At 35.5% G+C, this 18,110-nt stretch overlaps 1 protein-coding gene across 1 annotated transcript in view; it reads left to right on the forward strand.

Moving 5' to 3' along the window:
* LOC122148208 (ALK tyrosine kinase receptor-like) overlaps positions 1–5,564 on the forward strand; it is a 183,387-nt gene extending 177,823 nt beyond the window's left edge. The window contains exon 3 of the mRNA XM_042774434.1: positions 5,280–5,564. Within this exon, the coding sequence (XP_042630368.1) occupies positions 5,280–5,479 (200 nt within the window). The 3' untranslated portion in view covers positions 5,480–5,564. The remainder of the gene's footprint in view (positions 1–5,279) is intronic.
* The last annotated feature ends 12,546 nt before the right edge of the window (positions 5,565–18,110 follow it).

The raw sequence follows: 18,110 nt of genomic DNA on the forward strand, positions 1-18,110 counted from the left end.
ACTGTTTGTATCACTCTGCTTTGTATTTCTCACAGCATGTGTCATGGTGGACACCCAAATCCACTATAATTTTCTGAATAATACTTTTTTGTGTGTGTGTCAAGGAATGTACTTTTAAGAGGTTTTTTTTTTTTTTTTTTTTTTTTTTTAGGTGAGAATGTAGTTATTTAGACTTCAGATATGCAGTTAGTTAATAAAGATAACATCTATTTTAAAATTTTCTCTAAAATGTTATCAGAGATGTGAGCTCCAGGGAGTGGCTCTGATGTCTCTATAGTGGTTATAGGGACAGCTGTGGCCTAATGGTTAGAGCTTTGGACTTGTAACCTGAAGGTTGCAGGTTCAAGTCTTGGTGCTGGCAGGATATATATATATATATATATATATATATATATATATATATATATATATATATATATATATATATATATATATATATATATATATATATATTATATATATAGCTAGCTATAGCTGCCCACTGCTCCGGGTGTGTGTTCACTTCTCACTGCTGTGTGTGCACTTGGATGGGTTAAATGCAGAGCACCCATTCCGAGTATGGCAAATATCACCACTTTCCCTTTTACTTTAAACATGAGATATAATCTGTTTTGGGTAAATCTAACAGGGCAGTCTCTCGTCTCATTAATCTATTATTTGTTCCAGAGCAAATAGTTTGACTAACCCTAACCCTAGGGCCCTATGAAATCTGTTTTAATGTTTCCCAAATTCCGTTTAATTTTTTTGCAAATTCCATTTTTTTTTCACAACTCCTTTTTAATGGTTAAATTAAATTTAATTAATCAAAAAGCATGTTGAATTCAAATCATGAAACTTATACATTTTCACATCAATTTATTAAAAGTTTAACAAAAAATACATGTTTAGGGCCCTATGGAATCTTTTATTTTTTTCTTCACCATATGTTTTATTGTTACCTCATTCTGTGTTTTAGCATGTCTAATTATTTAAATGCATAAAAACAACTTAATTTTTTTTTTTCTTAAAATAGCCTTATGAAATGTTTTTTTTTTTTATTTATTTTTTTTTTTTTTCAGAAATTCTGTTGTGTATTTACATTTGTCTGGTTATCAAATGAAGACATAAAACATTAATTTAATTTATCTTTCAATTAATGAAAATTAAGCAAACTTTATTTTTTGGTAAACAATTTAATTTACTATTAAAATTAAAACATGGAAGAAATGCTGTGTGATTATTCCTTAAAAAAATAATGTTTGTTTCTTTTTAGTAGTAAGTAGTAGTGGGCTATGTACATTCTGCTGAGCAATAGTATTACATTTCTGGCAAATACTTGTCTTTAAATTAAGTCTCACTATTATTTTGATTGGTTGCCGTGATTACCTTTACAGTTCTGTGTAGGCCTATGTGATATGACGCTAGTTTTACTCAAATCAAACAGCTAAATGCTCATGAAATCACTCTTAGAGCAGTTCTGGAGATGTTGTTCATGTGTTTACGTCCTCATTTAGTGAGACGGCAGATGCTGAAAACACAGCCTGCATCACGCGCGCTTCCATATGTGTGTAATAAACGAAACCGGACTTCTGCTCCATTCATTAACAGAGACACGCAGAAAATGCAGGATTCATATTTAAATGGACTTTTCTGGATTAATATTTACAGATACTAGTTCATATCGCGATTTGATTTAAGTGTAATGACCTACTTTTGATAAATTCATTCAAAATTTGACAAATTCCATGACATTCCACATTAAACTGTAAATTCTGTTTTTATGACTGGATTCCGCGATTCCGTCCACGTTTTCCGCATCGCGGAAATCATTGGGCCCTTCCCTAACCCAAATGTTATATGTCATATAACTTTAATGCTTTATATCAGAGCACTGCCTTTGTACTTTTGACTGAATTGCCTAGCAACTTTTATGATGGCTGTTGCTGTTGTTTATTAAATATTATTATTCATTAAATAATATTTTCTATAAATAATAGTAGCATTTAATAATAGTATTTAGCATTGAGAAATTGTGTGTGTGTTAGTGATGGTGATTTAACTGACATTATTCTGCCATTATAAGGCGACAAGAGAGTTTTTATAAGTGAGTCACCAGTAAAAACTTTTATATTGAAAGAGACTGAAACAGAATCATAAACAAGTTATTTTTTACTTTCAACAACGGCCTGTAAAACAGCCAACACATGAACTGTCATCGGCAATCACTCTTAACAGATGAAAGGATAGTATGACAAAGTTGTATATTATAGTATATATATATGATATATATATATATATTTCTAGTTATATATATATCATATATAGGTATATTATATATATATATATATATATATACTATTTCTAGTTGGTCATATAGTTTTCAGCAGTCATTATTTAGCACATAAAGCAGTCATTACTGAAAAATATTGGACCACAAGAATGCCACCATTAAGCTAGCCAGTCGGTTTGGAACTGGTGATTATGTACATTGCTTGCCATTTTCTGTGCAATATGGATCAAATGTTAGTGAATGTTTAATGTCTATGGGTGTGCCATCCGAGACATCTGCAGGGAGTTATTTCTGCTTTAGTGTGGGGGCAGAGACACTGGTCAGCAGATGCAGAGGATGCTCTCTTGCCACGCATATTCTCTCTCAAGAAACTTGGTCATTCCACAGACCTCCCACCATCCAAGTCCTTTATGATATTGAGCCCCATCTGAGTGGGATATACAGAGCTAGGGGAATAATTGACCATTTTGAATGAACAAATTTATAGGCTGTAAATGCTCATGGTTGAAAGAATTTATAGGCAGACCCGCCTGACTATCTGTTGTGTGGAGACCAGACAGCTCAGCTGTGGCAAAAGTTCTTGAGTAATTCCAAAACAAGCCATTTGCAGTTTTTATGGTGCAATTGTCTAAATGGCATGCTCAGTAACTTGAGAGGTCATGAGAGAAATGAAAATATGAATGTGTGGCACAAAGTTGGGCAATTTCATTATACTTTAGCTTTTTAAACAGTGCTAAAAATTTTGTCTGCTGCAATTACAGAAACTGCATTCCAAAACTCTACCACTTTACAAACAATCCAGTTATATATAAATACGTTATTTTCTGGCAGAAAAAAAAAAAAAAAAAAAAATTAGTGGCAGTCATTTAAAACTAAATGACTGTTTTCCACTAGTTCCGATTAAGGAAGTTCGTAATGTTGTTTTTATGTGAAAAGGCGGATGGAGACAAAGCTCAAGGAAACCATTACTTGAATTCACAGATTTTCAGAGTTCATTTGCAGCCATTTTCAGGGTCATTGTTACTGATCGACTCTAATAATTTGCTTCAACGAGTGTCAAAGGGGATATGATCACACATTCAGGGAATTAAGACATTAGATAAGTGAGGGGTCTAAATGAGGATAAATGGTCAATAAAATCTGTGTCCTTGGCTGTCTGTTAAGCCATCAATTCTCCCTTAGATTGCCACTATAGTGGTGCAGGAGCCGTGTGATACATCCAGAACTTATCGGAGTCTTTGTTGAATCATTTCTCTGAGCCTCATTTGGAACAAGCATGGTGGAGAAAAAACTTAACAAAAAACCCTGTATTCAGTCTGACCCATTTCAGAAGGATATGCAGACCATTGATACCTATTTCCAGATCAGTCACTTACAAGGATCTATCTCGGTTCACTCACTGCCAACCAAGAAGGTTTTTCATAACTGCAATCTATCCTCTTTCTGACCCTTATGAAACAAGTTGTTTTTGCTGATGTGCCTTTAAAAATGTAAACAATGTCTTCACATGTAAAATGAATTGAAAAGAGTACATTGCTATATTCACATATGAGTTGTGGTTTTGCTGTCAGATTCAATATAGTGTGCACTTCCTTTAATAAGAGCTACTGCAAAGCCTGCATTAAATTCATGAAACAGATTCACAAAACAATCCACTCTGAAATGTGCTGAACAAAGGACCCTTTCGTGATGCTGGGATAGGGTAGGTTAAGTGTTAAAATGTGTCAATATTTCTCAATTAAATGTATGCTTAATTTCTAATTTAGTGTTTAAAATAAGTGTTACAGTACAACTGTATACTTGACATACTGTAGTTGCAACCAAAGCGCTCAATGTTTTCAGTAATTAATTCTGAAAAATGTGGATTTTTTTGTTGTTGTTAGTAGACAGATAAAGTTTTAGAATGAATGAATGAATGAATGAATGAATGAATGAATAAATAAATAAATAAATAAATAAATAAATAGCATTCCTGTAGCTTGAACTAGCAATAGGTTTGTTCCTGTTGCTTTGGATAAAAATGACTGAGCGGTTCAACCAATGCAGATCTAAAATGGGAGGCAACCCTCCATCCTTCTTCAGAATAATGAAGTACCGGCTGTAGAACCCGGATTCTCTTTCATGAGGAGGGACCACCTCGATGGCCTCCTCCCTCAAGAGAGTGTTACTGATGCTTGTGCAACTGGCGAGCTCATCGACTCCTTCCATATCAATCTTCTCAGAGAAAGACAGGTGGAGCGTCTCGCCCTCTCCCCGGGGGGGAAGGACCTCGAGAGCTGACTCTGCGTGCTTCACTCCCAAACAGACAACACATAAATTGTGTGTGTCCCCACCTGAAATATAGCACGGGCAGGGAGGAACACGCAGCCTGAACGCTGCCTGTTCGCTGTTAGAGCTTATTTTCTTCTTTTGATTTGAGATTATGTTTTATGGTCACAACATTGTATTGTGCAATGAACCAAAATTATAAATTGATAGTCTGTAATCATAATTTGCATGAAAAGTTATAAAAATGGTTGGTATGTTACTACAACCAACATTCATTTCAGCTGGAAACTGCAGTGAATTGTACGTATGCATGTGATTTGTATGTCACTTTGTGTGTGTGTGTGTGTGTGTGTGTGTGTGTGTGTGTGTGTGTGTGTGTGTGTGTGTGTGTGTGTGTGTGTGTGTGTGTGTGAAAAGTCCCTTCTTAACCAACTTAATCTGGTTTGCTTGTCTTACCTGATTTAAGATGGTCCCTTAGCCTGGTCTAGATGATGTTTAGTGTTTAGTGTCCAAAACACTTTTAAAATCAGCCAACAGACCAGCCTGACCAGGTTTGGGGTACAATATTACCAGCAGGGAAGTGAGTTTGAAAAGTGTGCTTTCGTGAGGTAATTTATTATTCAGGACTCAAAATGTCCATAAAATTGTCCCAAAACATATAATAAATGCTGTTCTGTTAAAGAATGAACAATGTGGTTTCTTTGTATATGCAGATGTTAGTAAAATCACCGTTCTCTTTCAGATTGCTCTTCAAAGGGAAAGTCATGTGACCGTGGGCCTGCTGGATATTATCCTGAGTTCGCTTGGAGTTTAACATCTGCAGAGGACTCCTGGGCGAAAGACCAAACAATGGCAAAGACAAAAGCAAGTTCCCAAGGGTGGGAGGAAGGTAAAGAGCTTCCGTTTTACACTGTAAAAGATGTTTTCTCAATGCAGCTATGAGCTTTACATGGTAAAATGAAAATGAATTGGTTTTCAAGTCAAAAACATTAAAACATTACAAAAGAATGAATTAACCTGACTATATTTGGTGTTTTTTGAATTTAGTTTTGACTTATTTATTTTTGTTAGTTGTTGTAAGAAATATTTAAATATGTGGTATTGACTTTATAAATATTTTTTTTTGTGGTGTAGTTTATGAATTTTATATATGTTTGACAAATTTTCTAATTATGATTGGTTATGAAAAAAAAGGTTCTTTGAGGCATTCATTAAGCCTTATCTCCACAAAAAGGAAAGTAAAAATGTTTACCATCACAACTTTTGTAGCCATATACTTCACAAGCTTTGAACCATTTAAATTTCACTTGGCATAGAGGTATGATGTGGATGTGGTTGTGGAAAATACCGAACAGAACAAAAAAACTTTACCTTGTGAATAATCATTTCATCTTTTCTCAGGGAAGAATAGCTAGAGTTGGAATGATGCAGAATGGAAATGATATGTGACAAACAGGACAAAAGAGAAATTGAAGGGGAGAGAAGTGGGCCGGGGGGCAAGTTTAGAGAGCCTCAATTGATAGTTAGGTTGCAGAGAAGGTTGGGAAATTACGAACTCTTCAGGCACACCTCATGCAAATGAGACAAATGCAGCATTTCCACATGCTGTTCAATCACTCACTGCTAGGCTCCATGTGTTCTCTTGTTCTTTTCACACCTACAGCAGCGTGGCAGGATTCCAACATATTATAAAATGATCAAAATCATGCTTTGCAAAGCAAAACATAATCCACAGTATAGAGTGACCAAAGGGAAGTCTCTCATTGTAAATAAAACACTTTAAAATTATTCTGCAATTTACAGGCTTCAAAAAGAATGGAATAAACCAAACTGCCAGACAATTTCTTGTGAGATGAGACAAAACAGTGTATGTATACGATACAGATATTGCATATTCATAACATTTGTTCTGCAGGCTGGTGATAGACCTGCTTATTTGTGTACAGATGTTTCTTCTACTTTAAGATATTTTATTGTCTAGATATTTCCTACTTTTCCTTATCCAAAATCAATGGTGATAGACCTGCTTATTTGTGTACAGATGTTTCTTCTACTTTTAGTTATTTTCCTTATCCAAAATCAAATCTAAATTAATTATTATTATTATTATTACACTTTGTGTAGTAATATTTGTTTTGTCAAATTATACAAAAAGTGAACATATATTTTTGTATTGTGTGTATTTAGAATGCAAAACAAATGTTGGTTTTGAAAATTAGCTTTTTGCTAAAGGTACTTCATAGTTTATTCCAAACTTCCAAGATGCCATTTTCACCACCATCACAAAATATTTGTTATTGATTTTTCAGGGAAATCAAAATTTAGATTATGATTTGAGGTGTAAATTTTTTTTGTTTGTGTTGTCTGTTGGAAAGCTAGTGTGTTTGAAAAGTGTTTCCTTAGTTGAAGAAACATTTTTATCACCATGAGTAATCACTTTACCTGACAAGAGGTAGATTATTTATGCTACTATGTTCTTCAAAAAGATGAAGGGCCATAAAGATATTCTGAGATATACAACCTTCCAATTCCAGCAGGAAAAGCTCTGAATCACTTGGTTGGAAATGAAATGAAAACATGCAGGCAAAATCACTCCTGCCCTCTTTCACCGCTTACCGGGCAATGGACTACTAGTGAATGATTGTGCTCACCTCCTCCCCATATGTCCTCAGGCACATGGGTTTATATGTGATGGGAAATAGGGGATGAACAGTTTGATGAATGCAGAGAAAATTAAATGCCAGGGCTATTTACCTTTCTATTGGCTGGTGCACTTACATTCTTTGGAGACTTGTTGTAGTGCATGGCTGTCACCAGAGAAGGCTGAGCACCATGGGAAGGGGTGAGTTTTTGGTAGGTCAGAGTAATGAGGCGAACTAAGGTAAGGTCGCTGTAGCTGGGAAGAAGTAAAGTATATTTGGAGGTAGAGCACTGAATTTATTTGTCTGATTTTGTTATAGCTTAATCATTTATATAATATGGTTCCATTTATATTAAGAGTGAGATACACAATTTTTGCTAAATCCATTTTAGAGGATGGTTTTATATATTTTTCCTTTACTGGATGTTCCCTTTTCTGTATTAGCTGTTCCAAAAGGAAGACCTGTTATCATAAATCATGCCATTTAAATTTCTGTGCTTGTAGAGAAGAGCCTGAAATGGGAATATCTTTACTGTTTTTAGAATTAGTAATATATTTTTGTCTTTATGTTTTATTTTTATTTTTTCCTGCTGTGTTTGTGGCCATAAATATATATCAAGGATATAAAAGATAACCATCCATTTTGAGATCACCAATGAGATTTCACTGTGGCTAATCTATGGGATGAAATTAGATGCAAAATGATTAATAGATGCATGCACACTTATCCATGTGCTATATACATTTTATGCATGTATCTTACTAACCACAAACAAATGCCTTTCAATTTGAGTCTGTGGAATTCAGAATTAAATGATTGTGCAGTGATTTGTACAAATACAGACATATTTGCAAAAAAAAATGTTCTGTTCTGCATTAATATATCATAAATTGCTCATGCAAAAAGGAATCCATGCATAAGTGGATTTGGTGGCATGCGTGCATTAATTGACGTCTAGTTTGAGTCGATCTTGTTCGGTTTATTTGGATTTTGAGACTTAATTTCCACAGTTTACAATATTTTGCCATTGAAAAAAAAAAAAAAAAAAGGTAATATTACAAAGTTCTTGTTTACCAAAATTTATTTAAGATATTCTGTGTCTTAAGACAAGTTAAATTACAACAAGTTCAATAAAACAACTTTATTCTATTTTTGCGGTAGAGACGAATAGCCAAACCAAAAAGAAACAAAGAAAACACAATGTAACGTTCATGAAACTGTACTCAATGGAATGTGCACATGTGACTGGGGCTAGTGCCATCTAGTGGTGATGATTTTCTTAGGATCGCGATCTGTGTGTGTGTGGAATGGCCAACGCTAAAAGGGCTGAACGAAAGTCTCAAAATTCAAATTAATCAAATACAATTCTGAAAGAGAACTCAGAAGAGATGTGAATGAATGCTCCCGTGTCACTTGATCCACAAATGCACACTAATCGCTACATGCTCAAATTATGATACTTTAACACAAACTATAACATTTGTATGCACAAATATGTCTCTATTTGAACAAAATGCTACACTTTAATGTAATTCTTAACTCTGCAGAGACCAGTTTAAAGGATTTGTTTTTATGTATTGACACATATTTACAAATTTTTCAAATCATGAACACGTTAATGAATTGCACTGGGCCTTGTTCATTGGTGGTTGTGTGTGTTGGGGATGTGAAATGATGTAAACTGTGAAAATGAAGTCTCAAAAAATCCACACGTGTCACCTGATCCACATATGCATGGATTCCTTTTTGCATTAGCGATTTATGATATATTAATGCAGAACAAAACATTTTTATTCGCAAACATGTTTGTATTTGTAAAAATCGCTGTACAATCATTTAATCCTGAATTCCACAGACTCAAATTGAAAGGTACTTGTTTGTGGTTAGTAAGATACGTGTATAAAATGTATGCAGTAAATAATTGTGCGTGCATCTATTAATCATTTTGAGTCTAATATCATCCCATACTAATGTCACCCATCACAGCTGATTAAGGCCAAAAAAATAGATTTGCATTGAAGAGGTTGTATTGCTTGTCCCTTAATTGCTTTTCACTTCATTAAGCTTTAACCCTGGCACTTTTAGGGTTTGTTTGAAATCAGAGTCTGTCTGGATGAAAACAGAAGGTTCAAAAACCAAAGTACAAAAGTGAGGAGCGCTATCCATTTTCCCAGATTCTCTTCTGTCATTGTTAACTAGCAACTGGGGAAAACAGTTGCTACTTTGACAATGAAAACGTATTGAGGTTCTGACCCAAAAAAATACATGTGTGAAGAGAATCGAGCAGGTCGGGGGAGCAATGTATCTCTGGTCTGAATCATGTTTGAACCTTGAAGTATAGCTAAATACACTGTAATTGGTTCTGTTAGAAATCCTAATCTAAATTCTTATCAGAAGGTGTACTATCTCAACATTACACTATAGTTAGCTTGCTAGCCTAGCATATATGCAGATGACCTCACTACCACTTGCTTAATTGGTAAGACAGTTTTGATTATCTACAGGGGAATGTTAGGATATGTGATATATTTTTGAACAGGCTTTATAAAGAACTATATCTTGGGGTCCTGGGGCATAGGATTCTGTGGGTGTTTCTGGCACAGATTCATATGGAGTTGATGTTTACCCCATTAGCATACTTAACACCATTAATGATAGCAATATAGAGCTCATTATTTCATTATTTGAATAGCAAACTGGAGCGGTCAAAGCCTGGGATGATCACAGGACATTAATTCCTCAGCAGCTTTAGGATTCTAAGTACTCAGGGGAGTTTTCATGCAGTGTGCCCAGAGAACAGGTGGTGGAGAGCGGAACTGGTACATATCACTGCTGAGATGGGAAAATTTGCATTCAGCTACAGCAGATGAAAACAAACCATTACCTCAAATCTTGGTTAAATTCCAGCCTGTGGACGAAACATTAAAGACAAAGTGTGTCTTTTTCTTTTAAGCTTGGATATATATATATAATATATATATATATATATATATATATATATATATATATATATATATATATATATATATATATATATATATATATATATATATATTCTGCTGCATTGATTCTTACATAATGATCTGTTGCATTTCAGCAAAAAAAGTGAACTGATCATAAACTCAGGAGTACACCCTGTGCTGACATAGGATATTAATGCAAGTATTGTGAAACCACTGAACCCAAACTAAGCATGAACGGATTTGTTTGGTTCTGTCAACTCAAAACCAATTTGGTTTCTTGAGTTTGTTAAACTTGCTTCAAGAGACAGGCTGATAGTATTTTATTGTTTCTTTAAGATAAAGGCCTATTTTGTTTATTGAGTTTGTTTAATTTTGTTTTTTTTTCAAATTAATCTGAGTGCTAAAATATTTTGGAAAATAAGGCTTTTGGCTTCATTACTTATTGGCATGTCTTCTGTTCTGAAATCATTGTTGCACATGCATATTGTCAGCCTAGAAATGCTCACATAGAAATTATAGCGAATATAATTGAGCATTGATTTTTCAGTTGTACATGCAGTTCAGACAATATCATGTGGACGAGGAAGGAGTTGAATCCACTACTGCCACTGTGGTTCAATTGATTTGTTTGCACAAGCTGAAATGCTTTGAGGCATTTGTCACCTTTTGTGATTCCAGAAATGCCCAGCAACACTGTAGGGTTGAAGCGTGTTGGTCTCTAAGCATGCACTGTGATTTTTATATATTTTTTTATGATGTTTTATTGACAAGGTTTGGGAGGATCATGATTAGATAATCAACCAATTCAGCACAGGTGGAACTTGTTCAGTTAATCAACTTAACTAGCACAATATGATATATATATGTATATATATATATATATATATATATATATATATATATATATATATATATATATATATACATACATACATATATGTGTGTGTGTATGTATATAGGACAGCACACATATGCTTAGTATTTGCTCAATCCAATTATATGTAAGTGCAAACTTGTGAAAAGAGGCAAAGAATGATGCTTTAAATCTATAGCAGTTTTAAGGGAACTTACCATTAACCAATTAACTGGTTCCCTTTCAGTTTGTAATTTCGACATTGTGTTGAAGTTTCTGACACTAGGGGTCACTCTTGGGAGCCCAGAAGCCTCTGACATAATTGAGAAGAGGCCAATGAAATTAGCGAGTAAAATTTGCATAGCTGGCCACACCCTGGACATCCAGGTATAAATAGGCCAGCGTAGTATTTGCCCATGTTCATCTGGTTGCGGTTACCACCTCTTTCCTTATGACCGGCAACACTCGTGAATGGCTCATGTGCCGCTTGCGAGGACCTGTCCATAGGAGCTATCACCCAAGGGTTCTGGGCACTGAGCACCCAGCCCCAGTTCCTTACTTTCCAGAGGTGCACATGGAACTGACAAAATCATGGAAGGCATCCTTCTTGACCAGGACACGATACACTGCTTCCTCCGTCCTCACCACCCTCGATGGAGGTCCAGCGAGGGAGTATACGGAGGTCCCCCAGGTGGAGAGAGTGGTTGCGGTGCATCTTTGCCTGCAAAACGCTGCCACTTTGCGGGGCCATCCGAGAATTCCATCCAGGGCTTGTAAGTTTTCTTCATCCCTGGTGGTGAAGGCTTATACTGTCTCTGGACAAGCGTCGTCAACCCTACATGCCATGGCCATCCTGCATGAGGGTGGTCCCAACCCAGAGGTTTTGCTGCGCTCAGTGCTCAGCAACCGACTATGCCCTCTGGGCTACGAAGGTCAAGGCGCAGGCTCTGGGCAGGGCAATATCCATGCTAGTGGTCCAGAAGGTATTGAACCAGGTCCTTCACAAGCACCCATTCAGAATGTTGACCCTCAAACACATGCTAATGTGTCAGACACCAAGATGTTTGTGGCAATATACCTGAAAGACATGTACTTTCATGTCTAGATCCTTCAAAGGCACAGGCCATTTCTTCAGTTTGCCTTCGAAGGGTGGGCATATCAGTACAGGGAGAAATCTAACATGTGTCAGAAGTTCAGATGGTCTTTGTATGCTGAAGTTCGCCAAAGCAATGCTCAATGCTGTCTCCAAACAGAGGATCTCCCACTGGACTGTGGATGCGATCCTGACAACTTATCAGGCCAGAGGCTTACCATGCTCACTGGGAGTGAGGGCTCAATTGACCAGGGGTGTTTGCTGCTTTGTCAGCTTTAGCGAATGGGGCCTATCTAGCAGACATTTATAGAACTGCAGGTTGGGCTACACCTAATACATTTGCCATATTCTACAATCTGGAGATGGAACCAGTCTCACCCAGAGTCTTGAATGCTAGTTCTTAGACTCAGGTGACTAGTACGGTGTAGAGCTTGCACACAGCGCCTCCTCCTGTCTCAGATGGCATATGCTCCCACTGAGCACAGTTCAGTTCCTTCTTATGAACTGTGGGCTACCTTCCATCATTTAAGCACTTTTTACATGGCTAAGTTTGGCAGAGGAACTCGCTATTGGAATCCATTTCGAGGTAGTATCCCTTGAGTGAACTCTCATTATGGGTTAGTGCTCCATATGTAGTGGCTTCCCTTGGAGGCCCCATATGTGTGTTATTCCACTGACTTTTCCCTTAGGATTCACTGTCTTCCATTGACATACATTTGATCTGTCGCGAGGTTCTGTGCTTGGTAGTTCTCCCCTTATGTGAAACCACCAAAGAATCTCCCGTATGTGATCCTTCCGTAGGTCCATTAGTTGATCTTCACATGTTTCCTCCCCTTAGGGTATGATGTGACTTCCATAGTGTTATTTCCCCCACAGGGGGAACGGATGCTTTCAGCGTTAACTACCAGGACTTTCAGCCTTAAATTATTCTGTTTTCTTAAAAATGAGAAAAGGCTTAGGGTGAGGTAACCTCCACCCTCTTGGTGGCTCTCCCAGATGTTGGAGAGTGAGGTCATAAGTCTTGGGCATTGGAAGGTTACAAGGAGGAAAGGTGCATTTGATCGTGGTCTCTTAACACAGTTCAGCAGCTGTGGTGTTTTATTTAGGGACCCCAAGTGTCGGAAACTTTGAATCAACATCGAAGTGACTGACTGAAAGGGAACGTCTTGGTTATGTATGGTAACTCTCATTTCCTGATTTCCCTTATGCCACAACTCTGAACTGCCACTGAGTGGGCTGAGATGCTTCTCAACTCCTCAGAACAGAAAGAGTGAGGAAATGCTATGTTGGCCTATTTATACCTAGATGTCTGGGGTGTGGCCAATTATGCAGATTTTGTCCACCAATTTCATTGTCCTTATTTCAATTATGTCAGAGGTGTCTGGGCTCACAAGAGCAACCCCTAGTGTCTGAAACTTTGACATAATGTCCCTGTTCTCCCCATCAGTGAATGAGGGTTACCATACATTACCAAGACATTTTTACAATGTGTAATTCCACACTATGTAGTTCCTAATATAAATATTTATTTTGTATCCCAAGGTCATTGTAAAGGTAGGTTATGGAATTTTTTATTTTTTTTTATTTTTACAAATTTTGTCTGTTTCCATGTGTCTGACCGTAGTAATAATCTGGCACAATATACTTATTTACATTATACTGTGTACATATTAAATAATAGATAAAAAGTTCAGTTTTTTGTACACATTGTCACATATTTGCAAGTAGAGAGGACATATTTTATGAAAAATTAAAAAAAAAATAAAAGAGAGTGAATAGGAGAGCTGGCTCAGCAATTTACTTTTTGGAGAACAAATCGAAATGTACCCTTCCTATGACCTTCACCCACAACAAAAATACAAATCATCATTTCCAGTCAAATCTGAATATTTTATGCACTGAATACCAGTGCACAGTGATATTTTATGCACTGAATACCAGTGCACAGTGCACCAGTGCACTTCCAATAGGTTTCTGCTGCTAGCATCTTATATTGCATTCCAGAGAACTTTCAGTGGCAGCGGCGCATGTCAAACAAGCAGCTAATTGAAGTTTCCACTAAACACTTTATTTATTCATCTGTTTATTCAGTCATTTACTTATGTGGGGATTAGAATCCACCAGTCAGGGGTGTGCAGTGCCCAGAGATCTGGCTCCCTCTGCTGAACCTAATCAACCTCTTCACTTGTGGAGCCCTACGACTGCTGTTGACAACTGGAAAACATGATCTTTACAGTCTACTACCACAGTAAGAGTCTGACAGACCAGATATAAAACAATGAGGAAGTTTTGTTATATAAGAAATAGATTTTCTTCCAAATTCAGATTTCATTTTGGAACCCCAATGGACAAGTTTCGAAGAATATCAGTACTTCTCCATAGTGCTTCTCCATATACTATAACAAGGTTCCAAAAACACAATAAAGAATAATCTGTGATAAACAACATTGCTATTCAATTGTTTATTGTTATGAGAATCATCCTCTCTGAAAAGTTATTGAATCACATATAGTGGCTTTAATATGGCAGGTTTGAAGTCAAGTAGTGCATGTTTAATGTCACTGACGTCCATCCTAACACTGATGTGTCACTAAATGTGATTTGACAGTCAGACAGACAGTGAGATGTTTATCTATCTATCTATCTATCTATCTATCTATCTATCTATCTATCTATCTATCTATCTATCTATCTATCTATCTATCTATCTATCTATCTATCTATCTATCTATCTATCTATCTATCTACATTTCATATGCCTTTGTTTGACTTGAAATATGGTGCCCCAAGTGTCCTTTTGACTTGATTTATATGGTGTTATTTCTGTCTGTAGCATGTTTACTAACTGCTAGGCCACGGATCACGGATCTTAATCTACATCACACTTAGCACTAAACATGTTTTCAAATGGCTGAATCATAGTTTATGGAAGGTTGTAAGAATGGACTATGCTTGTTTATTGGTCACAGTGGTATCTGTTTTTTTTTTTTTTGTTTTTTTTTTTTTTCTTTTAAGTATAATGCTTCTAAACTCAGCTACATTAATTTATGTAGAGCTTGATTTAACTCACAGTTGACTTAAAGTAAAAAAAAAATATTACTGTTTTTACAAGAGGCCCAGAGTCTGAACTTCACTGTATATGTTCAAGCTGATGGCCATGGAAAATTCTAAAAAAAAAGTACAAAATAATAATTTCAAAACAATCAAAATAGTTCAAGACTTTTACTACTACTACTACTACTACTACTACAACTACTACTACTAATTTATTTCAAATGCATTTGGTCATGGTTAAATGTGAAGCGTTTGATTCATTGTACTTCACAAGACTATCACAAAACTATCACAAGATTTGCTGCAACAAAAGTATTGTATGTGAATCTAAAACATCATGACATCATTACATGACAATAATGTTAATAAAGTTAAATTTACAGGGAAAAACAAAAAAAAAAAGTGGAACTTTTAGACATCCATAGACTACATCAAAAATGTCTAAGAAAGGCATGAAAAGTCCCATGAGTAGGCCTACTTGCAAATCCTTCAAAACAAAAGTATGATATAACTGTCATATAATAGTTACAGAGAAAAGTGAACTATTGCACGCTTTTAAAAAGAGCTGCAATTGCATAGCCATTACGTGATGAAAGGCACAATAATGATTTTGATAAATATTTTGAACCTTCAAGAAATATGTGACAAAAGTGACCAAAATGCTTGTAAATAAATGTTAGATGAATGGAAAACCAAGTTCAGTTGCTTTTTAATTAGTTGAACGCGTCATTTAATATTCATTAAGGTCTTTAATATATTAACTCTTGTTTCACCCTGAGTAGATCAGTAGATCAACAGATTTATAAATAGTAAAAATTGTGAACACAATAATAGCATAACGATTTACTGAAACTGCATCTTTTGTGGAGTTGGTCATATTCTCATATTAAAATAGTAAACGAAAATATTTTTTGGACAACGTTGAAGATCCAAGGTGGACTCAAGGGGCATTTTGAACATGCTTTTCTAATCCATGTTTGTGTGCCTCATGAGAACTTCTTTGCAGTCTCACATTTGTTCAAAAAGTTGCCCTGCAATGTACCTGTGTATCTCTGGATTTCAAAGGAATGCTTCAAAAAGCATTTGATAATTCTACCACAAGTCTATTGGTGTGTCTGTACGTTTTCTCTCTCTACTGGATTGGCTAGCCAGGTAGAGCAGACAAGAACATGTTCTGAACAGTGCTCTCCTGCTCCTGTAACCATGGAAACATAGCCTGATTCTGTGCTCTGTTGAAGAAGGCCATGTTGCCGTTAGTTGTGTGTTGAATGCAGCTTGTGATCTTAAATGCTGTGCATCTTTTGGGCATCATCAAAATGAATCAGTAAGATAATTTAGAGATCCTGTAATTCATTAAAAATAAAAATAAAAAAAAATTACCCCTCTGACATTCTTTGTGACTTGATTTACATTAAAATATAAGAAAATTCAGTCTTTAAACTAGGACTTAAAATGTTCTTGCAAGTCTTTTTTTTTTTCATCAAATTGGATATGGACCATTAGTAAGCAACAATTTTAAAGTCATTCCACAGATGCTCTGTCAAACTGAAGTCTGGCCTTTGACTACACCACTCTAGGAAATTAAACATTTTTCCAACTTTTTTTTTTATTATTTATTTTTAATACAGTTTACATTATAAGCCTCTCCAGCCTGGCTATTTCTGTATGTTGTAACTGTCTATTTGGAAGATTAATTATTTTCCAAATCCCAGTGCACTTGCAGATTGCAGCACGTTTTCCTGCAGGATTTTTCTGTACTTAACTCCATTCATTTTCCTCTTATCTTGAGTTTTCCAGTTGCTGCAGCACAGAAGTACGTCCTATGATACAACCACCACCATTCTTCAATGTAGGGATGGTGTTCATAGTGTGATATACCTGCTATATAAAGCAGAAACTACATGTGCAAAACTTAGTGTTTTTGTATTTAGCATTTAGGCCCAAATCTGTAGTATTGGTCAAATGAAACCATCTTCCTCCAATAGGCTTTTTTTTTTTTTTTTTAGAAATTTAAAATGTATTTTTTTTTTTTTTTGTATTTTATTTAGTCTGTAACTCATGTACATGCAAACATTTCATGCACATTTACATTGCATTAGTATTCCTATTGTTAATGTTGTATTATGTTCTTAACAGACACTTCCTTTTCGAAGCAGCTTGCAGTACACATATGTGACCCTGGACCACAAAACCAGTCACAAGTGTCAATTTTTCGAAATTGAGATTTATACATCATCTGGAAGCTGAATAAATAAGCTTTCCATTGATGTATGGTTAGGATAGGACAATATTTGGCCGAGATGTACACCTATTTGAAAATCTGTAATCTGATGGTGAAAAAAAAAATATCAAATGAAAATTGAATTTAAATGAGTTCAAATTATTTTGTTAAATTGCCTTTAAATGAGTTCAAATTAAGTTCTTAGCAATGCATATTATAGGAAATTTACAAAATATTTTCATAGAACAATATCTTTACTTAATATGATTTTTGGCATAAAAGAAAAATCGTTAATTTTGACCCATGTATTTTTGGCTATTGCTACAAATATACCCCAGTGACTGGTTTTGTGGTCCAGGGTCAAATATATCATTACTAATGAATATATAAAAAAAAAAAAAAAAAAAAAAAAAAATACTGTGGTATTACCACTGAGATTCTCATAACATGGCATTATTCGAAATAGAAGAGGAAGACAGAACAAAGAAGCAAAGTCAAGTAGGCTACCCAGTACAGAGACATCATTTTATACGTTGATATACAGAAACTATCATGAACTGCTCTATGCTGTACAAATGTTTTATTCCTAAACATCTCTAGAATTTTGAGGTTTTGTGCAATCCACTTAATCAGGTAGAAGTAGACCTTCAAGGTAACAATTTCAGGTTACCACTTTTTACATTGCATGTAACACCCACTTTTTTACTGTCCAATCAATGCCACTTTTCACCTGACAAGTTGAGAACT

This window comes from Cyprinus carpio, chromosome A17 (assembly GCF_018340385.1).
Source record: "Cyprinus carpio isolate SPL01 chromosome A17, ASM1834038v1, whole genome shotgun sequence".
Taxonomy (NCBI): domain Eukaryota; kingdom Metazoa; phylum Chordata; class Actinopteri; order Cypriniformes; family Cyprinidae; genus Cyprinus; species Cyprinus carpio.